The 21881-nt window shown below is 38.7% G+C and overlaps 1 protein-coding gene and 1 long non-coding RNA gene across 6 annotated transcripts in view; one reads left to right on the top strand and one right to left on the bottom strand.

Annotated features, from left to right (window-relative positions):
- Positions 1 to 1154: 1154 nt before the first annotated feature.
- On the bottom strand, positions 1155 to 13172 carry LOC132647213 (uncharacterized). Its single transcript, XR_009585546.1, has 4 exons — positions 13103 to 13172; positions 7849 to 7933; positions 7503 to 7596; positions 1155 to 1450 (listed from the first exon to the last, which is right to left on the bottom strand). It is a non-coding gene; the product is annotated as an uncharacterized LOC132647213 (long non-coding RNA).
- Positions 12976 to 21881, top strand: part of Agmo (alkylglycerol monooxygenase) — a 313051-nt gene continuing 304145 nt past the window's right edge. For 2 of the 5 annotated variants that reach the window (XM_060367253.1, XM_060367249.1), the window contains exons 1-2: positions 13231 to 13515; positions 15527 to 15657. In XM_060367253.1, coding sequence (XP_060223236.1) covers positions 13390 to 13515; positions 15527 to 15657 — 257 coding nt within the window. In that variant the 5' untranslated portion in view covers positions 13231 to 13389. Of the gene's footprint in view, positions 13516 to 15526; positions 15658 to 21881 lie in introns of all 5 variants that reach the window. The other 3 variants (XM_060367237.1, XM_060367255.1, XM_060367241.1) reach the window with 3 other exon arrangements.

Raw genomic sequence — 21881 nt, forward strand, 5'->3', positions numbered from 1 at the left:
GCAAGAATTTGAAACTAGATAGTTTGTGGACCCTAGGGGAAAACCTAGGAGGTTATGATCATACTAAATGAATAGAATATAACAATAAAATAGCTCTTAACTACATATTGATATAGCCATAGACAAACGTATCAATTAAACATTGTCAAAGAAGCCGTTTCATGCAGTGATGGTAATTAAAATAAAGACACACACCAGATTCTTTGTGAGAGATTTTGGAGCACTCAGCCCTAAATGGGACGTGTTTGTTTTACCCATTCCCTCAATAATCAGAATCTAGAAGAGGCATGAAGATTTCAACAGCTATAGCTGGCAGACAACTCCAAGTAAACCCGACGTTCTATACTAATCAGGCTAATACATATATGAGCATACAGAGATTGTGGCAACATGCACAGGACCTGCATAGTTTCAAACTCAGCACGAGAGAGGGAACTTGGTACAAAATATAGCCTCTAGCAAAAAAAAAAAAAAGTTTAGTTTAGAAATTATACCTCTTGGGATAAGAAAATCACCTTTCTCCAATATAAGTGACACTGGCTATATCAACCAAGAACCAGTGAATACATCATGCTCAGCTGTCCAATACAGAGTGGGACATCAAGATTTTTCTACCTCCCCCCTTCCTGCACCTTTGTTTTATGGTATTTTTGAGTGAGAAAGAACACAAGGTTGAATGGGTGGGTAGAGATATCTGGGGAGAAATTTGGGGATCAAAGTATAACGTATGAAATTTCAAATGTGTACTTAAAATATATTTTAAGTAAACATGAAATAATATGCCTTCCTAGAGCTTTTAAAAACATTTTTATATCCTATATATTATTTATCTCTCCTTTCTGCTTCAGTACTTATATCCCACCCCCAAGTTAACTCCTACCACCTCCCATAACATTTTCTCATTCCTTCTTCAGATCATCGATGTCTATTGCCATGGGTTTGTCTTCCAGAACTGAGAGTAAAACCTTATTGCTGAAGAAACCAAACATTAAGAAGAGTGGACTTAGGAAACAGAAGAAGTCATAAAAATTCTCCCTGCCGAAAAACATCCAGGGCATGATGGTTTCAGCACAATTCTACCAGAACTTCAAATAAGAGTTGACACCAACACTCTTTTTTTTATTAATTACACTTTATTTATTTTGTATCCCCCTCTAGTTTCCTCCCTCCTCCCCTTCCAATCCCTCTCTTCCTCCCCCTTCTCCACGCATGCCCCTCCCCAATCCACTGGTAGGGGAGGGTTCCTTTTCCTTCCTTCTGATCCTAGTCTGTTAGGTATCATCAGGAGTGGCTGCATTGTCTTCCTCTGTGGCCGGGTAATGCTGCTCCCCGCTCAGGGTGAGGTGATCAAAGAGAAAGCCAATCAGTTCATGTCAGAGAGAGTCCCTGTTCCCATTACTATGGAGGCCACTTGGAGACCGAATTGTCGAGGATGCCAACATTCTTGAAACTATTCCACAAAATAGAAACAGAAGGAACATTACCAAACTCGTTCATCAACGCAATAATAGCCTTAATACCTAAATCACACAAATATCCAACAAAAAAGGAGAACTTCAGGCCTGTATCTCTTATGAACATTGATGCAAAAATACTCAATTAAATATTCTCAAATTGAATCCAAGCACACATAAAAGATATCATCTACCATGACAAAGTAGGCTTCATCTCCGGCATGCAGGGGTGATTCAGTATACAAAAATCCATCAATATAATCCACCACACAAACAAACAAAAAAACAAAACAAACAAACAAACAAAACATGATCATCTCCTTAGATACCAAAAAAACATTTGACAAAATCCAACTCCCTTTTATATTTTAAGGTTTTGGAGAGATCAGGGATACTACAAGGCAAATGCCTAAACATAGTAAAGGCAATATACAGCAACCCTATGCCAACATCAAACTAAATGGAGAGAAATTTATATTAATACCATTGAAATCAGGGACACGGCAAGACTGTACACTCTGTATCTGTTCAACATAGTATTTTAAGTCCTAGATAGAACAACAAGACAACTAAAGGAGAGCAAGGGAATACAAATTAGAAAGGAAGAAGTCAAAGTATCACTGTTTGCAGATGATATGATAGTATACATGAGCGACCCCAAAAATTCAATCAGAGAACTCCTTCAGCTGATAAAACACATTCCTCAAAGTGGCTGGATACAAAATTAACTCAAAAAGTCAGTTAGCCCTCTTGTATACAAAAGACAAAAGAGTTGAGAAAGGAATTAAGGAAACAACACCCTTTACAATAGCCACAAATAACATAAAGTTCTTTGGTGTGACTCTAGCCAAGCAAGTGAAAGATCTGTATGAAAAAAAAAAAGTCTTCAAGTCTCTAAAGAAAGAAATTGAAGAAGATATCAGAAGATGGAAAGATCTCCCATGCTCATGGATTGGTAGGATTAAGATAGTGAACATGACTATCCTACCAAAAGCAATCTAGATATTCAATGCAGTTCCTATCAAAATACCAACACAATTCTTTACAGAAGTTGAAAGAACAATTTTCAATTTCATATGAAAATTGAAAAAGAAACACAATTTCTAAAACAATTCTGTACAATAACAGATCTTCTGTAGGTATCTCCATCCCTGATCTCAAGTTGTCCTATAGAACAACAGTAATAAAAATGGCATGGTACTGTCAGAGAAACAGTCTGGAGGATCAATGGAATTGAATAGAAGACCCCACACATATGGTCACTTGATTTTTGACAAAAAAGCTAAAACAATACAATGGAAAAAAATTCAGCATTTTCAACAAATGGTGCTGATAGAACAGGATGTTTACATGTAGAAAAATGCAAATAGATCCATATTTATCACCCTGCAAAAAACTAAAGTCCAAGTGGATCAAAGACCTCAACATAGAACCCGACACATTAAACCTGTTAAAAGAAAAACTGGGAAATACTCTTGAACTCATTGGCACAGGAGGCAGCTTCCTGAACAAAACACCAACAGCACAGGCTCTAAGACCAACAATCAATAAATGGGACCTCATGAAACTGAAAAGCTTCTGTAAAGCAAAGGACACTGTGGTCAGAACAAAACGACAGACTACAGATTGGGAGAGGTTCTTCACCAACTCTATATCTGATAGCAGGCTAATATCCAGAATATAAAAACCACTTGAAAAATTAAACAGCAACAAAGAACGTAATCCAATTAAAAAATGAGGTAGAGATCTAAACAGAATTCTCAATAAAGGAATTTCGAATGGCAGAGACACACTTAAAGAAATGTTCAAAGTCCTTAATTATCAGGAAGATGCGAATAAAACTGACCCTGATATTTCACCTTACATCTATCAAAATGGTTATGATCAAAAACTCAAGTGACAACATATGCTGGAGAGGATGTGGAGAAAGGGAAACTCTCTTCCATTGCTGGAGGGAATGTAAACTTGTACAACCACTTGGGAAATCAATCTGGTACTTTCTCAGACAATTAGGAATAGTGCTACCTGAAAATCCAGCTATACCACTCCTAGGTATGTATCTAAAATATACTCAAGTATACAACAAGGACATTTGCTTAACCATGTTCATAGCAGCTCTTTTCATAATAGCCAGGATCTGGAAACAACCTAGATGTCCCTCAATGGAAAAATGGTTACAGAAATTTTGATATGTTTACATAATGCAATACTACTCAGCTATTAAAAACAAGGAAATCATGAAATTTGCAGACAAATAATAGGAACTAGAACAGATCATCTTGAGTGAGGTAACCCAGAAATAGAAAGACATACATGGTAGATACTCATAAGTAGTTATTAGACATATAATATAAGATAAACACACTAAAATCTATACTTCTAAAGAAGCTAAACAATAAGGAAGACCTTAGGGAAGATGCTCAATCCTCATTCAGAAGAACAAACATGATAGACATCAGAAGTAGAGGACAGGGAACAGGACAGGAGTCCACTACAGAGAGCTTCTGAAAGACTACTGATTGAGGTATCGCAGCAGAGGCTGAGACTTATAGCCAAACTTTGGGCAGAATGCATGGAATTTTATGAAAGAAACGGCAGACAGAAAGACCTGGGGGGGGGCACAGGAGCTCCAAAAGGGGACCAACATAGCCAAACACAAAACAACAACAACAAAAAAAAACCCTGAACCCTGGGTGCTCTGATTAGACCATGACTAGACAAGGACCCTGAATGGAGAGACCTAAAACCCTTGGCTTAGATGTAGCCTATAGACTCAGTCTCTAAGTCAGGGAAGTGGGAGCTGTCTATGGTATAAACTCAGAGCAGGCTCTCTGATCACTTCCCTCTGGGCGTGCATCTTTTGCAGTCCACAAAGGAAGACAATGCACACAGTCCTGATGAGACCTGATAGGCTAGGGTCACTTCCCCTATAAGTGGACTAGAGGAGAGGCATAGGAAAGAAGAGGGAGGTAGGATGGGATAGGGAGGACAAAAGGGAGAGGCCATAGCTGGGATACAAATGGAATAAATTGTAATAAATGGTATAATAATAATAATAATAATAATAATAAAGAAAAAAAGAGGGGACTTAGAGGAATCAAACTGAATCTTATGTGAAAGTTTTCTTCTTCTGGCCTAGCTTTCATAAGTCTGAATGTTCTGGATGAGCTACTAAAAGGATGAAAAGAAGTGGATAGATCAAAGCAGCTATACTGGCTACTAAGACAAACAGGCCAAAGATGCAACAGTTACATTTATATTTATAGTTCATTTATATTTATATTTATATTTCAGGGGGAACCAACTATTGTCTAATTAGAACTAAGGTCCTCACAATAGGAAGAAAATTATACTTAATACTATAAACCAACCTGGCATTGCTGTTTGGATTATGGACCATTGAAGAAAACCTTTTTGACAGTGTTCTGGACTAGCTTTGTAGACCAGGCTGGCTTTCACAGAGATCCTCCTGCCTCTGCCTTCCCTGGTGTTAGGATTACAGGCATGCACCACCACACTCAGCCATGGCACTTTTTTTAACGAGTAAAACTTAGGACTGTATTCTAAATACTTACATTTATTCCCACATATGAGTATAACTATCAATCATTATCAAAGAAACATCTTTTTGTGGCAGATAGAGACATTACAGAAATCCACAAATGCTTAAAAGAAAGAGAACAACTGACCTTCAGTGCCAGCCCCCATCTCTACACCTGCAGTGCAATTCCTGTTTCGAAGGCTTGGGAAAACATTACGAAAGTGGAAACAGAAAGGTTGTAAGCACAAGGGTCAATATGTTTGCTGTGAGAATGTGCCTTCTACTGATGAGAGGAAAATTTTACCCATTAAATTTCAAATATATGGTTGCATAAACAATGCAGACACACAAAGAACACCAGTTGCCATGCCCATGTGCAACTAAATCTAAGGCTGCACTCTTAGTTAGAAAATCACAGGTCAGTAGTGGCTAGGAGGGGAGTTAGTCTTTTCCAGTGTAAACTCCTGATGGTTAACCCAGTCTAGGAGGTCAGATCTGAATAAATACATATTCAAGCAACTATGTAGACCTATCAGGATGTATGTGTGTGTGCCCGTGTGTGTGTATATGTGAAAATAACTTTAAAATAAGTCATAAATTGGGAAGAAGAGCATGAGAAAAATTACAGGAAAATAGTAGAAATGATGTAACTATAGTATGCATATGAAATTCTCAAGAATTTACCTTAAAAATCTACAAGTACCTTAAGTCTACAAGGTACTCGCTGAACTTCCTGAACATTTTTCCTCTATCCTTTCAGGATTGGGCAGGAGGATCTGTGAATACTATGGCCAGAGATAGTACCCATTTTGCCGACGTTAGCAGAAATTCCTTCTATGTGATAGAGTAGTATTTGATTAGCTCACCGTATTTAGTTTCAAGGACAAACATGTCTTTTTTTAAGATTTTCCCTAAATTACAGACATTGGTCACTTCAGCCAAGGTACTGGTTCACAGGTATATTCCTCAGGAGATGGGTGGGTATAAATTGAGTTCAGTGTGTCATGCGGTGTGCACCTTAACAGGGGTTTCCAAGGGCTACTTAAGCAGCAATTCTTCAGTTTTAACAAGGATGTAACAGGTTAAGTAAGTTATCAAAAGTTTATTTGCTGCTGACCACAGATTTCGCAATTAAATGGTTAACAAGGATTTTAAAATTAATTTAAGATTAAGGAATTAAATACCAACAAACTAAATAATCCAATTAAAAAAATGGGATAGAGAACTAAACAGAGAATTCTCAACAGAGGAATCTCAAATGAAGAAGCACTTAAAGAAACGCTCAGTCTTTGTAGTCATCAAGGAAATGAAAATCAAAATGACCCTGAGATTCCATCTTACATATTTCAGAATGATTAAGATCAAAAACTCAAGTGACAACACATGCTGGAGAGGTTGCGGAGAAAGGAACACTCCTTCACTGCTGGTGGGAGTGAAAACTTGAAAAACCACTTTGAAAATCAATGTGGGACTTTCTCAGAAAATTGGGAATAGCCAAAACTCAAGACCCAGCTATATTACTTCTGGACATATACCTGAAAGATGTTCCACCATCCAACAAGGACATTTGCTCAACCATGGTCATAGCAGCATTATTCACAATAGCCAGAATCTGGCAATAACCTATATGGCCCTCAGTCACAGAATGATTAAATAAACTGTGGTTCATTTAGACAATGGAATACTACTCGGCCATTAAAAACAAAGAAATCATGAAATTTGCAGGCAAATGGATGGAACTAGAAAAGATCATGCTGAGTGAGGCAACACAGACTCAGAAAGACACACACGGTATATACTCACTTACAAGCAGATTTTACTCATATAGTACAGGATAGACATACTGCCATGCACAGACCAGACCCCAAGAATATAATTCTGAAAGGCATCTTAGTCTTTATGTCGGCCCACTAGGGGAGTGGGGATATCTCTGCCATGGACTATGTTGCCTGTGTTTTGATCACTTTCTCTTGATGGGACTTTCCTAACAGGCCACCAGGGCGTGAGGGAAAAAAGACTCAGTCATCTTGTGAATAAATGATTTGGGGTGCCTGGGGAGGCTCCACTATTCTGAGTAATGGGGAAGAGGGGATGAGGGAGAGTGGGTGGGACTGAAAGGGGGAGGAGGAAGGGCCCATGACTGACATATAAATTTAATTAATTAATAAAACAAAAGATGAAGGTTAGTCTCAGACAAACGTGCAGTATCTAGAATTTTCGCATTTGGTTTGCAAAGAAAATCCTTCCCTTTACAGAGCTATTTCAAGAAATACACTTGAGATCCATTGACATTCTTTTATGCTGCACTGGGAATTTGGATCAGTTCCAACAATGACTCAAAATCAATCCTATAGAGGGAGAGTTCCACGCATTCTGACACCCACATGCATACAGTACTTAAGCTGCCCTTCTGGCACTTGGCTACTGTTTAAACAACGAGGTGTGTTAGTTTCATGGGATGGCAAAGAAATAACTTTGGAAATATTGTTTGTTTTTCATGCTCTGACCTCAAGTGTATGCCGTAAATTTCTTCAAGGTTCATCTTCTACCTGAACTTTCTCTACGATGGAGAAGATTGGGCCAAAAGTAATAAGACCTGATCTGAGAAGAGAGGGAGGGTGATTATTAAGGCTTCATATGCTGCCCTAGTCTCAGACAAAGAGTTGATTCTAGGAGCTAAGAGACTGTTAAAGACAAGACCAGCGACAGTCTAAAAATAGCCTCCATATATATAGGAGGGCAGCAGCAAGGGGAATAACTCCCTTCACAGGATGACAGCAGCATGCTACGCAAGTAATGCAGTCATTCGCACTAGGAAGGGAGAATGAACACTGAACATGAGCCAGCACGTACCGTGTTGAGAAGCGTGAGACCCCATGGCGCTCTCATTCTAGTGGTGATGCTGAAAACACATTCTCTGGGAAAAGGAATCTGGACACTTTTTAATATGGAAACAAGTTTACCACACTTTATTGAAACACAAATGGAATATTTTTTTTCAATTACATTTACAATGAGATCATTTATAACCATTTTCATGATATTAGTACTTTTATCTGGTAAAATTTTCTATGGAAAATAAACTTAATGCAACAATAACCCTAAGTTTCTGATTAAAATGAGAATTATTTATTTATATGGGCATAGTTAAAGTGACTACACATAAAATCACTTTTGGGCTTTAGCTACTGTGTCAGAGTTTTCTATGCTGTCCATTCATACCTAATTCTTTTATTTTGATTTTTGAACTTTAGGTTTACATTTGTAACTGCCTGAATGTAGACCTATGCAGATAGTCCACATTTTAACCAAAGCTCTATGCATATCCATTTAAGCAAATAACAGCTCTTCTTTCAGTGGACTAAGCCCAAATCTTCAGATCAATTGCTCTTTCTTCTCATTCCTTTCTCCTACCTTGTCAGCCCTGTGATATTATGCACCCAGAAAAACCTTTCTAATTTCACTTCTACTACATTGACCCAGGTGTCCTGGTGACTCCTCTTTACTTCAAAAACCTAGTTATAGTTTATTCACACAGAAGACTGATTGTTTTAGCACTTAGGTTGGCCATTGTGACCCTCACGTTTTAAACTTTCACTCCTTCCTGTTTATACTAATCTTGGTAATGGTAGCTGTAAGGTAAAGAAGTCTCAAGCTTTTGCACGTCACACACTACAAGTTCGGTGTCTGCTCATGTGCTGTCCTGATTGATGGCCTGATGTCTTCAAAAGGCTTTTCCAGGGGCCCAACACCTCCCAATTTGAGATTTTTTTTTCATTTCATCATGTGGCTTCTAAATTTTAACAAACAGGACTCAAATCATACACAGGGTGTAATCTCAGCATAAAACAAAACAAAACAAAACAAAAACTCTAGAGAAGTATCTCCACTGTAAGATGCTGTTCAAGTATGTGTGCTACTGTGATCACCTAGCGTGGCTACGCTAATACTCTTACAAAATTACCTTCTTTGTTTTATTTTCTATGATACCTATGGCTAACATGAACTCATTTCCTAAGAGTGCAAACATGCTTACAGTAGTTTTAATGAAAATGGCCCCCAAAGGCCATGGTCCCCAAAGGCCTGTGTAATGTGGTAATCTTAGATGTGACCTTTCTGGAGTGGGCGCGGCTTCGCTGGAGGAAGTGTGTCACTAGGGGGGCGGACTTTGAGGTCTCCGAGGTCTCCGAGTATCTCAATTATCCTCCTGTTGCCTGTGGATCCAGATGTCTAACTCCCAGCTACCTCTCCAGCACTATGTCTGCCTGCAGTGAAGACCTTGGACTAAACCTCTGAAATTGTAAGGGAGCCCTAATGAAATGTTTTCCTTTAGAAGGGTTGCCTGGGTCGTGGTGTTTCCTCACAATAGAAACCCTAACTTAGACAAAGCTGTTAAGATGGTTAAGGCTCCAGCCTAAGGATTAGACCGGTCCTAAAGACTCAACAGGATGGCGGAAGAGACAACAGAGCCTTTTCCTGAAAATTCACTTATCTCACTTGGACATGTGGTGCGCCAAGGGAAAGTGAAGATTTTCTGTCTTGGAATCCACTCTGTATCCCACTGTTCAACCTAGAAGAAAATGTCTTGACCCTGAGCTGTTTCTCCCGAGCACGGTTTACTTCGTAAACAATGAAGATGAAGCCTTTGATCAGGATGGTGCAGATATTGGACCTGAAGCTCGCCTAAGCCAGTTACTGCGGATCCGTTCTTCCCTTTCACTAATTGCTGTAGATCCTTCGGGCCTATCCTCTGCACAGGTCTTCCCTGTACTCCTATCTCGGTTGGTTTTTGACTCAGCACTGAAAATTTATTGAGAAAGCTCAGGTACATCTTTCTTTTCTTTTTCTCCCTTGGATTTTGCTTGTGGTGCCCATTGAGTTTGCTCGAAAATTCACCTTCCAATTTGAGATGACATGGCTGGAGCCTTGTTTCAGAGATTGCGACCTTAACCCAATACCAACACCAACCAGAGTTTTATGTCCTACATTCCAGAGCGTTTGCCTCAGTGGCCTGACAGGCCTTCCACTGAGTTATAGCAGAACTTGGCTCTTAATACAATAGCCTTTCTGTTGTCCCTGTAGATTAAGAATGCTAGTAGTTATTTAGTGACAGTAGCCACTAGGTCTTTTTTCCTCCCTTTTGTAGGGATAAGTTTATAGTGTAATTGAATTTTTGATTTTTGTATCTGCCATATCTGGTTACAGGCTCTGAGAATCTCCTGTCTTCATGTACAAACTTTGCTCCCCAATGGTTCTCTGATATGTCAATAAAGCAGTTTACAGCCAGTTATTGAACAGGGGAGAGAATAGGGCTGGACTTCCTACCAGCCAGGGCAGGAGGTGTTAGAGGATAGGAAGTGGGGGATTCAGCCAGGTGATTCGACCATGGGAGAGGTCTAGGGAAGATGAAGAGAGAAGAGCTGCAGCAGGAAAGTTACAAAATGTATTCTGGGATGCATGATAGGGGAAAAGGAAATTGGCACAGTTAAGAATAGAGTTAAGAATAGGGTTAAGCAAACTTTGCTCAAGTACAAAAAAGAGATACTTGCTCAACCATGTTTATAGCAGCTTTATTTGTAATAGCCAGAACCTGGAAATAACCCAGATGTCCATCAACGGAAGAATGGGTACAGAAATTGTGGTATTTCTACACAATGGAATACTACTCAGCAACCAAAAAGGAGGAAATCATGAAATTTGCAGGTAAATGGTGGGATCTAGAAAAGATCATTCTGAGTGAAATATCCCAGAAGGAGAAAGACAAACACGGTATATACTCACTTATATAGACCTATAAGATATGATAAACATAATGAAATCTATACACCTAAAAAAGATAATCAAGAGAGCGGACATGGGGTAAGCTGATCAATCCTTGTTTAGAAAGACAGATGGGATGTGCATTGAACGTATGACAGGAGTCTACTGAGCGCATCTGAAAGACTCTAACTAGCAGTGTTTTCAAAGCAGATACAAAGACTCATGACCAAACCTTCGGCAGAGTACAGGGAATCACATGAAAGAAGGGGAGTTAGTATGATGGGGAAAGGATAGGAGCTCTAGAAGGGCCAAATATGTCTGGTCACAGGGTCTTTTCTGAGACTGACATTCAACCAAGGACCATGTATGGATATAACCTAGAACCTCCACTCAGATGTAGCCTGTGGTAGCTCAGTAACCAATTGGTTTCCCATAGTGAGAGGAACAAGGACTGTTTCTAACAGGAACTCAATGACTGGCTCTTTGACCCTCCCACCCCCCAAGGGAGGAGCAGTCCTGTTAGGCCACAGAGGAGGACTTTGCAGCCAGTTCTGAAGATACTTGATAAAACAGGATCAGATGAATGGCGAGGAAGCCCCCCCCCCATCAGTGGACTTGGAAAGGGGCACAGTGGAGATGAGGGAGGGAGGGTAGGATTGGGAGGGAATGAGGGAGCGGGATATGGCTGGGATACAGAGTTAATAAAATGTAACTGATAAGAAAAAAAATAAAATTAAAAAAAAGAATAGGGTTAAGAATAGAGTAATAACTGCTCAGTTCTTGTGCTGTGAAGCTTATTATAAACAAATATGAGTCTCAATTATTTATATGATAGCCAGGTTAAGGTTGAAACTAAAAAAACAAACAGTTATATAAAAATAACTGCAACTTCTTTTTTTATTTTTCTTCCTTTCATTATCTCTGTAAATATTTTTTGTAGTCAGCTTCCTCCACATTAAATGCCTAAGATAATTTTATTTAGCTAGTATCCACATATATGCACAGACACAAAAACCTTTACTATCAGTCTCATAAAACAATTATACACTGAGTTGAAGAATGTTCTTGATTAATTTGCCAACTTAATCATATTAACTACAAGAAGGGGTTAATATGGTCTACTTCAAAAACTAAGCCACAAGTATATGTCTAAATTGATATATAACAATGATAACAATTGTCTTTTGTAGGAAAGGAATTGCTGATAAGACAAAATACCCACTAAGGGGGGGAGGGTTGCCTCTTTGATGTTAATATCAAATGACTCCATTAAGAGATAGATGGCTATTGCCATTTTTGCATTTTACTTATACTCAAGTTACATGGATTTTTATCTTGTCATGTGTAACAGTTGTAATTTCATAAGTGAATAAAAAGCAAAATGAACACTAGACTGTATATAACCACTTTTGTTAAATGTGTACACCTGTATGTATTTTTATCTATGAATGAGAACTGTCTGTATTTCAAACAATCCAACTATAAGATTTTCTTTGAAATAAAATTGGTTCAGTGTTACCAGTACATAAGGAAAGATTTGAACATGGCATCATTGTCCCTAGGAAATTCCCAGTGGAAATCCCAGGTGACATTTAGAACAGTGAGCCAAAACCAGCATTTCTTCTTTCCTGAAGTTGCTTTTGTCAGGAATTCTGGCATTGTTACACACAACAGTCTTCCCAATGTGTTTTAGTAACCATTTCTACTGTTTTTTTTTTTTTTTTTTTTACAGGTTTCAGGCAAGAACTACCCATTTCCTGGCAATGCAATCAATGGGGTGGCGTCTTGTCCTCCAATGGATACCATGACTGTAATTCATTTTCTAAGCCACAGGTAAGGTGTCATGACAAGCCCTGAACATTTTCATAGGAAGTCCCTTTAAGAAGAAGAACAAGGTGGAGATGGTGATGATGTAAGTTTCCACTGAACAGTTAGATTATACAATAAACCAAGAGGCTCTGAACTTGTTTGCTAAAAGTTCAAAGGTCACATGACTGAGAGTAGAAATAAAGTGGTATGAAGAGCCAGGCTCTCCTGCTTAGGGACATCAACTAATTATTACACAGACACCATCACCTCAAAGACAGGATTCTGTGAGGACAACAAATTCAAAGACATCGTGCATCTTAGAAAGACAAAAGAAAACAAAACATAATTTTGCTCATATATCCAGTCTGACTTTTACACTCCTACCACTTTATCAGAGTGAACTTTCACCTGTGTTATAAAACTGGTTTATTTGTTCTTTTCCCCTTTCATTTTCCAAAGCACAGTTGCATGTGCTTTATTTGTTTTCTTTTCTTTCTTTTTTTTTTTTTAATTTTGTTGTTGTTGAGAAGTTACTTACCCTATAGGCAAATTGCGATGTTTGCCTGTTTCTTGAGGTCTTCCTTCTCCTCCCTACTTTCTGCTTCCTGGGAAATCACCCACTGAACTCTGAACTTTCTCTTGTTACTCGTGTTTTGTGACTCGGAGCACAAACTCTGCTTGTTGGCTGAGGTCTCTGTGCAGCTTTCCTCCTAGCTCTTTTCTAACAAGGCTCGCTCTGTGCTCCACAGTTTCTTTTTTGTTCAGTCTTGGGCTTCTATCACAGAATCGCAAATATCTACAGCTGGGAATCAAACAGGCACAGAAATGAAGAGTCTAGGAGCCCAAGACAATGTTTCAGTTTCCCAGGGTATTCGAATGATGTTTTACATGATGAAGCCTAGTGAAACTGCCTTCCAAACTGTTGAAGAGGTGCCTGATTACGTTAAAAAGGTGAGACTAGCTTGAAAGAGGCTCTCTTGCTCTTCTATCACAATGTAAACTCAACATATCCCTAGGATTTGTTCAATTATCTATAGCAAATTGTTACAGACTCATAAAAATCTAATTTCTTTTTTTTAACTTTAGTCAAGGAATATTTTTATTTTTTCCTCAATATGTGTTTTTAATATATACTTTCAATTAAATTATACATGTTATAATTCTGTTTACATGTTCACATATTTAGAGCATAGTAGATTTCCACATGTGCACATAGGAAGTGGTTTGGAATACATAATCTGTGCCTTTCTCTTACCAATGTTGCATTTTTTATTAATTATTTTAATTTTTTTAAAATTCTTTATTAATTACACTTTATTCACTTGTATCCTCCCGTGTGGTTCCCTCCCTCCTCCCGTCCCAGTCCCAATCCCTCCCTTCCTCCACCCTCTGCATGCATGCCACTCCCCCAGTCCACTGAGAGGGGAGGTCCCCCTCCCCTTCCCTCTGATCCTAGACTATCAGGTCTCATCAGGACTGGCTGCATTGTCTTCCTCTGTGGCCTGGTAAGGCTGCTCTCCTCTCAGGGAAGGTGATCAAAGAGCCAGCCACTGAGTTCATGTCAGAGACAGCCCCTGTTCCTCTTACTAGGAAACCTGCTACCTGCCATGGGCTACCTCTGTGCAGGGGTTCTGGTTTATCTCCATGCATGATTGTTGTTTGGAGTATCGGTCTGAGAAAAGACCCCTGTGCCCAGAATTTTTGGTTCTGTTGCAGGAGTTCCACAAGGAGAAAAAAATCTATTTTTTTCTTACATTCATGATGCAAAAGTACATTATTCAAATGAATTTAATTTCTATAAAATATCTGCATATTTGCCTGTACATCCTCTAGAATATGAAAAAAAAATCAAAGTTTCTGAACATGGTGGCTTTGCAAATTTAGCTATTCCGAAGCAGTGTTAAATAGTTACGCTACATCCGTAAACTTTGTAACAATTTGTTTTAAAACATTTAACTTGTCTACCACCTCCAGGGAGGCATTTCCTCTTTCATTTAGTAGAGCACTTCTTCAGAATAAAGAATGCACAGCTTGGCTCCGCAAAAGTCTAACTTCCGAAGTTTCAAGCCTTTGAGGCCTTTTCTCACTTCTGTTGCTTGGCTATGATTGGGAATGGAAATATCCTGAATTAGAATGTGAGCAATGATGTTCCCCACCCTGTCAGCGTTGTTCCTACAACGCTTACCAGTTCAGACCAGAAACAGGGAAAACATGACAGCACAGAGCAGGTTCTTGGCAGCTGTCAGTTCAGAAAACTTTAAGCTCATTATCTGTTTTCAAATGAGTGAAGTCCATGTTGCTTTTAAGATTTGATATTGCCATTTTTGGTTATCGAAAAAAAGTCACTCCTGTCTTTAAAACATTTATTATTTAGATTACAACATCAAGTCTAATATAATATTCATTGAGCAATTATTGAATTCACATTATCATAAAAACACAAATCAAAGCTGAGTGAATAAAACTTTGATGGTGATACAATCAGAGACAATTACCTAATTTACTAAGTCTCAGATTGTGTTTCTACTGCTTTCACCTTATCTAGAAAATCTAATTTAAAAAATATATATAATTGAAGATATTTTTAAAGGGTTCTCTTAGAGTAACTCTAACTTACTCAGAGGAAGAAAATAGGCTCTTACGTGCTTAACTACTCTTAAGTGTATTTTCTTGATCTGGAAGCATCTTCTTCCTAATTTTAATTGTTTTCTTGGCATAATAGTGGAAGCCGTACTTAAGCTTTTATTTCATTTACAAGCTGCGTGCTATGTTTTGAAAATATCTTTAGTGCATATCTAAAGTGAGTAAATTTTCTCGTTCATTGGTTTGGAAATAACCCTGTAGTAGCAGTGTGGAACGTTTTCCGCTGATGTACCTCTCCCAAACCTCAGGAGATTAATCAGAACACTTGGAAGAGTTCACGTTGAACAGTGATAGCTCTTCCGTCCATTCTTCTTTCTAGGCAACTCCGCTTTTCATCTCCCTGATTCTGCTCGAGCTGGTCGTCAGCTGGATTGCCAGAGGGAAACCACCGGGTCGGCTGGATGGTGCTCTCACATCCATGTCAGCTGGTGTCGTGTCTAGGCTTCCAAGGTGAGCCATGTGGTCTAAATCAGTGAACGAAGAAGCCTAGACTCTCCCAGTGTGGGCACTCAGCACATCTCTCCGTAAATTCCTACAGAACTCGGGACCTGCCATGATTTGAACTTGTCTTATTCTTTTTAGCACTTTTATTTTTTAGTAGAGAATGCTCAACGTTGCTAAACTTAGCTACTGAGTTTGCCTCGTATGTACTCATAGTTTTTACCCAAAGTAACTGCATCACCTGCCTTGATGTAGATCTTACTCTGAGTTTATATCCAGATCGGTGCCGGAAATTAGGTTTGTTCCAGCCAGATGTCTACAGGTATCTCCCCAGGTCTCAGTCTTTTCTCAATGTATTTTACACAATTATGTGAACAATTGCCATTGGCCAATTTTTGTGTCACAGGGACCGGATGGAGGGCATTCACTACTTCCGTATTTCCTTGGACTTGAAGTGAAATTCTATTCTTGAAGCACACCAGGTTTGGTTTCTCTGTCTTTTTTGCTGACTCTATCCTTTTATTGTCTTCATCCTGTCATGACACAATTCTGAGGCACTTTGTTGGATTTAGAAAAACACCCATGTGGCTGCCTCTAGTTCCTTTTGCAGGTCTATGCACAGGCATAACTTAAACAAAATAATCCATCTGTTTTCTATCCCTGACATGGGCACCTCTGCCCCACACTCTGACTCATGTGCTCACTCCAGACTTACAGTAATCTCAGGGTTGGAGGTTCTTCTGTTTGTATCAGCGATCTTTATCTTGCATGGAACTTGAAATCAAGAGTTTTGCATATCTCAGAGTTTTAACTCATACTCCTGGAATGATGTCTGGTACAAAACACGTGCTCTCAAATAATATTCTTCTTAGTATCCTGTTAATGATAAAACTGGACAAACAAGAGGTTGAAGAAACAGCAAATGAACTACATTATAAAGTGACTTGAGAAGTATAGGAGAAAATATTGACAGACAGAAAGCACATTCAGTGTCTGAGGATTAAACAAGGAAGTGGGAAGAAGAGGGGGATAGTAAGACCTAGAGGGGACAGGAGCTCCACAAGGAGACCAAGAAAGCCAAAAAAATAATAATAATAAAAAATAAAAATAAATAAAAAACTGTGCATAGGGATCCATGCAGAGACCAGTGCTCCAACCAAGGACCATGCATGGAGAGCTCTTAGATCCCCTGTCAGATGAAGTCAACAGGCATTTCAGTCTCCATGTAGGTTTACTAGTAAGGGGAGCAGGGGCTGTCTGTGACATGGACTCAGAGGCAGACTCTTTGATCAACTCCCCCTGGGAGGTGCATCTTTTCCAGGCCACAGAAGAGGATGCAGCCAGCCCTGATAAGACCTGATAAGCTAGGGTCAGATAGAAGGACAAGAGGACCTCCCCTATTAGTGGACTAGGAGAGGGGTATAGGGGGAGAAGAGGGAGGGTGGGACTGGGAGGAGAAAAGGGAAGGGGCTACAAATTGAGATACAATGTGAATAAATTGTAATAAATAGTAACTCAATAAAAATTAAAAAATGAAAAATAAAAACAAGGAAGCAGGGGTGGAGAGAAAAGCCCCCCAGGGACCTTAGCTTTGAGCTGGGGAAGCTTATGCTCATCACAGCCTCCCACCCCTGCTTCCTCTTACTGTTTGTGGAGCTTCACTTCTGACCAGAGCTCATCACTTTGGAATGTTTCTTGGAACCACACAGTGGGAAATTAAGGTGGACTAAAAAAAAAAAAAATGACATTGAACATGATATATATCTGAGAAAAGGTGCGATAATGTGATATAATTTCATAACATGTTTAGGTAGAAAGTAAGTCTTAAAAATACATGTCAGAGTGTTATTTTGAGTAAATTGGGTCGTTTAGTTTATAGTCATAAAATAATGAGCTGAGTAACCACAGATGTGGCTGCATACTACAGTCAGCATCGTTCTAAAATAATTTCTCTGCATATGTAAGATTGCCTAAAATTCAATTTACTGATGATTTCTCTGCAATGTGGCTTCGTATGTCAGAAATTAGCATGTACCCCTTCCATTTATATACTCTTAGGTATGTAGATTTAGATATATATTTATTTTTACAGTTATTATTAATTAATGTATTTGTTTATTTTACATCCCTCTCATAGCCTCTCCCTCCTCTCCTCCTGGTATTTCCTCTCTCCAGTCATTCCTCTCCTATTCCTCAGAAAAGGGGAGCTCCCCTTACCCACCTGTGCCAGTTCACCAAGTCCAATCAGGACTGAGCTTGTCCTCTCCTGCTGAAGACTGGCAAGGGAGCCCTGTGAGGGGGAGGGGAGGAGAAGAGTGATCAAAAAGCAGGCAACAAAGTCCATGTCAGAGTCAGCCTGGGCTTCTCTTACTAGGACACCCCCATGAATCTTGAGCTCACTCTCTGCTACCTCTGTGTAGAGGATCTAGGACCTTGGTTGCTGCTTCAGTCTCCCCAAGCTCCTAGTTAGTTGGCTCTTTTTGTCTTCTTCTGGAGCTACTGTCACCTCCAGGTCCTTCTGTTCTTCTCCCATTTTTCTGAAGACTCCCTGTGCTTTGCCCAATGTTTGGCTGTGAGTCTTAGCATCTGTTTCTATCCCTTGTTGGGTGGAGCCTCTCAGAGGGCAGCTATGCTAAGCTGCTGTCTGCTAGCATAACAAAATATTGTTAATAGTGTCAGGAGTTTGCTCTCAGGTTGGGCCAGTACATTCCCTCAATCTCTGCTCTATCTTTATCCTTGCATCTTTTGAAGGCAGGGAACATTTTCAGTAGAAGCTTTTGTGGGCGGGTTGGTGTTCCCCTCCCTCCACTAAGAGTCCTGTCTAGTTAGAGGGTGTCTCTTTATTCTCCATAACCCCTGCCTCTAGGAGTCTCAGCTAGAGTCACCCCATATCCTCCCAGGAGCCTATCTGTCTTAGGTCTCCAGCTTGTCATAGAGAGTCCCCTGTCCACTGTTTCTCTCCTCTCTTCAGGCCCTCTGTCTTCTCACCCCAACTCACCCCAAGACTGTGCTCCCTCTTCATTTCTCTCTGTGTTCCCTCCTCTACCTGGTTCCCTCTCTTCAACCACTGCTGTTGTCTATTCTACTTCTGAGTTGACGATAGTCCAGCTGGTTTCCGTAGCTCACTATGAGAATGTAATGTACTAAGAATTCTTGGAAATCAGTTCATTTTCAACTGTGAAAATCATGTAATATCAGGGAAGTACTCTATATGCAGGTATAATTATGGGTACTGTATTTTGCTGACTTAGAAAGGAATATTTTCATAATTATTGTTTTGTTTTTCAGAAAATTTGAGAGGCATCATATTGAATTAATTCTTCATCTTTTTGCCTTTTTTTCTTAAAATTTTCAAGTATGATTTTGGTTATAAGTAAAGTTAGACTATCCCCTTCTTACATTTAACTCCTGGAAACACACACTTTGTTCTCAGTACAGCAATTTTTTTCTCAGCAATATGACTTACAATGCTATGATTTAGAATAGCAAAGCAAGATTCTAATAGACCCTTTTACAAAATCATACATCAAAAAGTAGAGACACAAATGCACATGTGCACACTTGATGTGGGAATTAAATATATGTGGACATGAGCATTGAGAAGGGGTTCCTGGGAAGCAAAAGCATGGAGGTAGGGAAGGAGAAAAAGAGGGAGGGAGGAAAAGAGAGAGATTTAAAAAGAAGCATAGTCAAAACATCAACACAAGCCCAGTCCTTCAGGAATACAAGGTGAAGATCCTTTCTCTCACCCACTAATTTTTAGACTCCTTAAGCTAAAAAATGATCTTTTTTTCAATATGGTTCTCTTTGAAGGAAGATAAAATGTTATAAACTTGAATTCATATAAAATTTTTCTGCAGCTGTATTTTTCATTAGAATAGCAAATTGCAGTTTTTTTTTTCATTATGGGTATTAAAATATCCTAAATTATAAAATAATGGAAATATTTTAAAAGTTTCTCAGTTTTAATGTAGTTTATGTGAAACATCCTAACAAAGAAAACAACCTTGAAGTTACACTTAAATGTATTTTCTTTTATTTCACTGCTACTTTTAAATGAAAGTATGAACAGTAAAGGAAAGAAGATTCTCTAGATTCACTCAAGTCAGCCGCCTTACAGAAGATGGAAAAAAAAAAGAAAGAAGAAAGGAAAGAAAAATGAAAATAACTTGACATCAGCTTCCACTATTATTTTCATTTGATGCTGTAGCATTCAAATATATCCTTGTGCAAATCATTAGCAGCTGAAGGTTAGATTAACATGGTGTGGGTCCTTGCCTCTCCAAGGAATGCAGTTCATTTTCTCTACTAGCAATAAGGTCTTGCCACATCCTTAAAGTGTTTAATTGCAGGAAAAACAATACTATACCATCAGTTAATCCGCTAGTGGAGAACTATGCTCCAGATAATACTTTGAAATAGTTTCTAACAAAATAGAGAAAATAGGGAGCACCTCCTTCTAGTACTGCATTCTTGCAATAGAAATATTGTCTGGGGACTGAAGAAAAACACTTTTAATTGACGATCCTGATATTATGATTGCGTACAATTTGAAGTTTCTTTAAAAGTAGGAGCTTACTTGCTGTATCCACAGGAAAGACATGTGCTACACCTTTAAAATCTTTATAGAAGGGGCAATATTAACCACAGACAGGAGCTTGCCTTGTTTACAAGACTGTTGGGCAGGCCTTCATCCACAGTAAAAGCCCATCTGCCTCACACCAGATTCAGGGCCATCCTGAACTTATTTGCTCTTTTGAAACACAGTAGGAAGCTTCTAACCAGAATCCAGGACACGAGTCATTAAGGGATGTTTCTACCGACCACACCAAATAAGATGTATATTGAAGATAAATTGTTTTTCTGACAATTATATATTCTCACATGTAATCATAAAAATTAAACTTGAATCAAGTTCAAAACCTATTTTAAGAAGCATAATTTGTAGAATCCTGCACTATTGACTCACATGTTAATGAGTGAAAAATCGTCACACCTCTCCCTTGCTTGCTTAAGCTGAACTCAGTTTCCAATCCTTCATAAGAAATCCAGGACCCTGATCTGTCACTTCCTGCCAGAGTTATTGTTTCCATAAACTGGGTCCTCCCCAGAGAAGCTTTATTCCTGATATTTATACCTATAGTATTTTTGTTTTTAAGGACTTTATTTATTCTGTTGAAAGAGCAGATTATAAATCAAATTACAGTAGGTTCAAGGGATAATTTAAGTAGGTAAATTTTCAAATAAGTTGAGGACACTCCCCTCCGAACACTTATGGGTGGTGGCCAGCTTTTACTATGCTTCAAATTTTGTAAAGTTCAACCATACTTACATAGAATTTTACTGACTATGCCTTCTGTGGAATTTTCCATCCCTGACAAGAACAGTTTGGTTCAAAAAAAAAATTAGGGAGGAAATTAAACTTTTTTGAATTATTTTCAAGTCCTTAGAGCTGCAGAATAAAGAAAAAAATTGTCACTGCTATGATATTACCTTTTTCAGTGAAGAAAGCTCATGGGTTCCGACACAAGAGTCACACAGTTTTCAACATAGTAACACATTTTCTTGTAAAGAATGCAACAAATATATTTATGGCTTAATGATTGTTTAAAAGAAATAAGGTAATTGTTTCATAAATGTAATACAATTTTACAGTAAGAAGCAGCAAAGAGGTCATATCTGTTTATACGAAGTAGAAGTAGTATAATTTTTCTTCTGATTGCTTAGATATTGAAAAGTCAGTGTTCCACTAGATGGAGCAAAAGTGGCAGGAGCTCTCCAGACAGTTCTGAGGTCAGTTAGGAGTGGCTTTAAAAATAAATATATAGTCAATTTCTCAGAAAAAATGTAAGTCTATCACTAAAATATATTTAAGGTACATATATGTATAAATGTGTGTGTGTGTGTGTGTGTGAGAGAGAGAGAGAGAGAGAGAGAGAGAGAGAGAGAGAGAGAGAGAGAGAGCTGGTATGCCACAGGTACCTGTAGACCACGGAGGACAACCTGTGTGAATTATTTTTCACTCTTCACATCCTGACCCAAATTTTATCATGTACTGCTAACCCTAGAAAGCCAGTGTTCCAGCAGAGTTCATAAAAAGTTTTGAGTTGTAAACAAAAGCCTTTGCTTAGACAGGTCACACTGTATATTAGGTCCTAATGTCTGTTGGTACTCAGATCATTTTTTTAGATCTCATGTCCATATTCCATGTGAAAAAGGAAGAGTGTTTATAA

The sequence above is a fragment of the Meriones unguiculatus genome, chromosome 1, assembly GCF_030254825.1.
Source record: "Meriones unguiculatus strain TT.TT164.6M chromosome 1, Bangor_MerUng_6.1, whole genome shotgun sequence".
Taxonomy (NCBI): Eukaryota; Metazoa; Chordata; class Mammalia; order Rodentia; family Muridae; genus Meriones; species Meriones unguiculatus.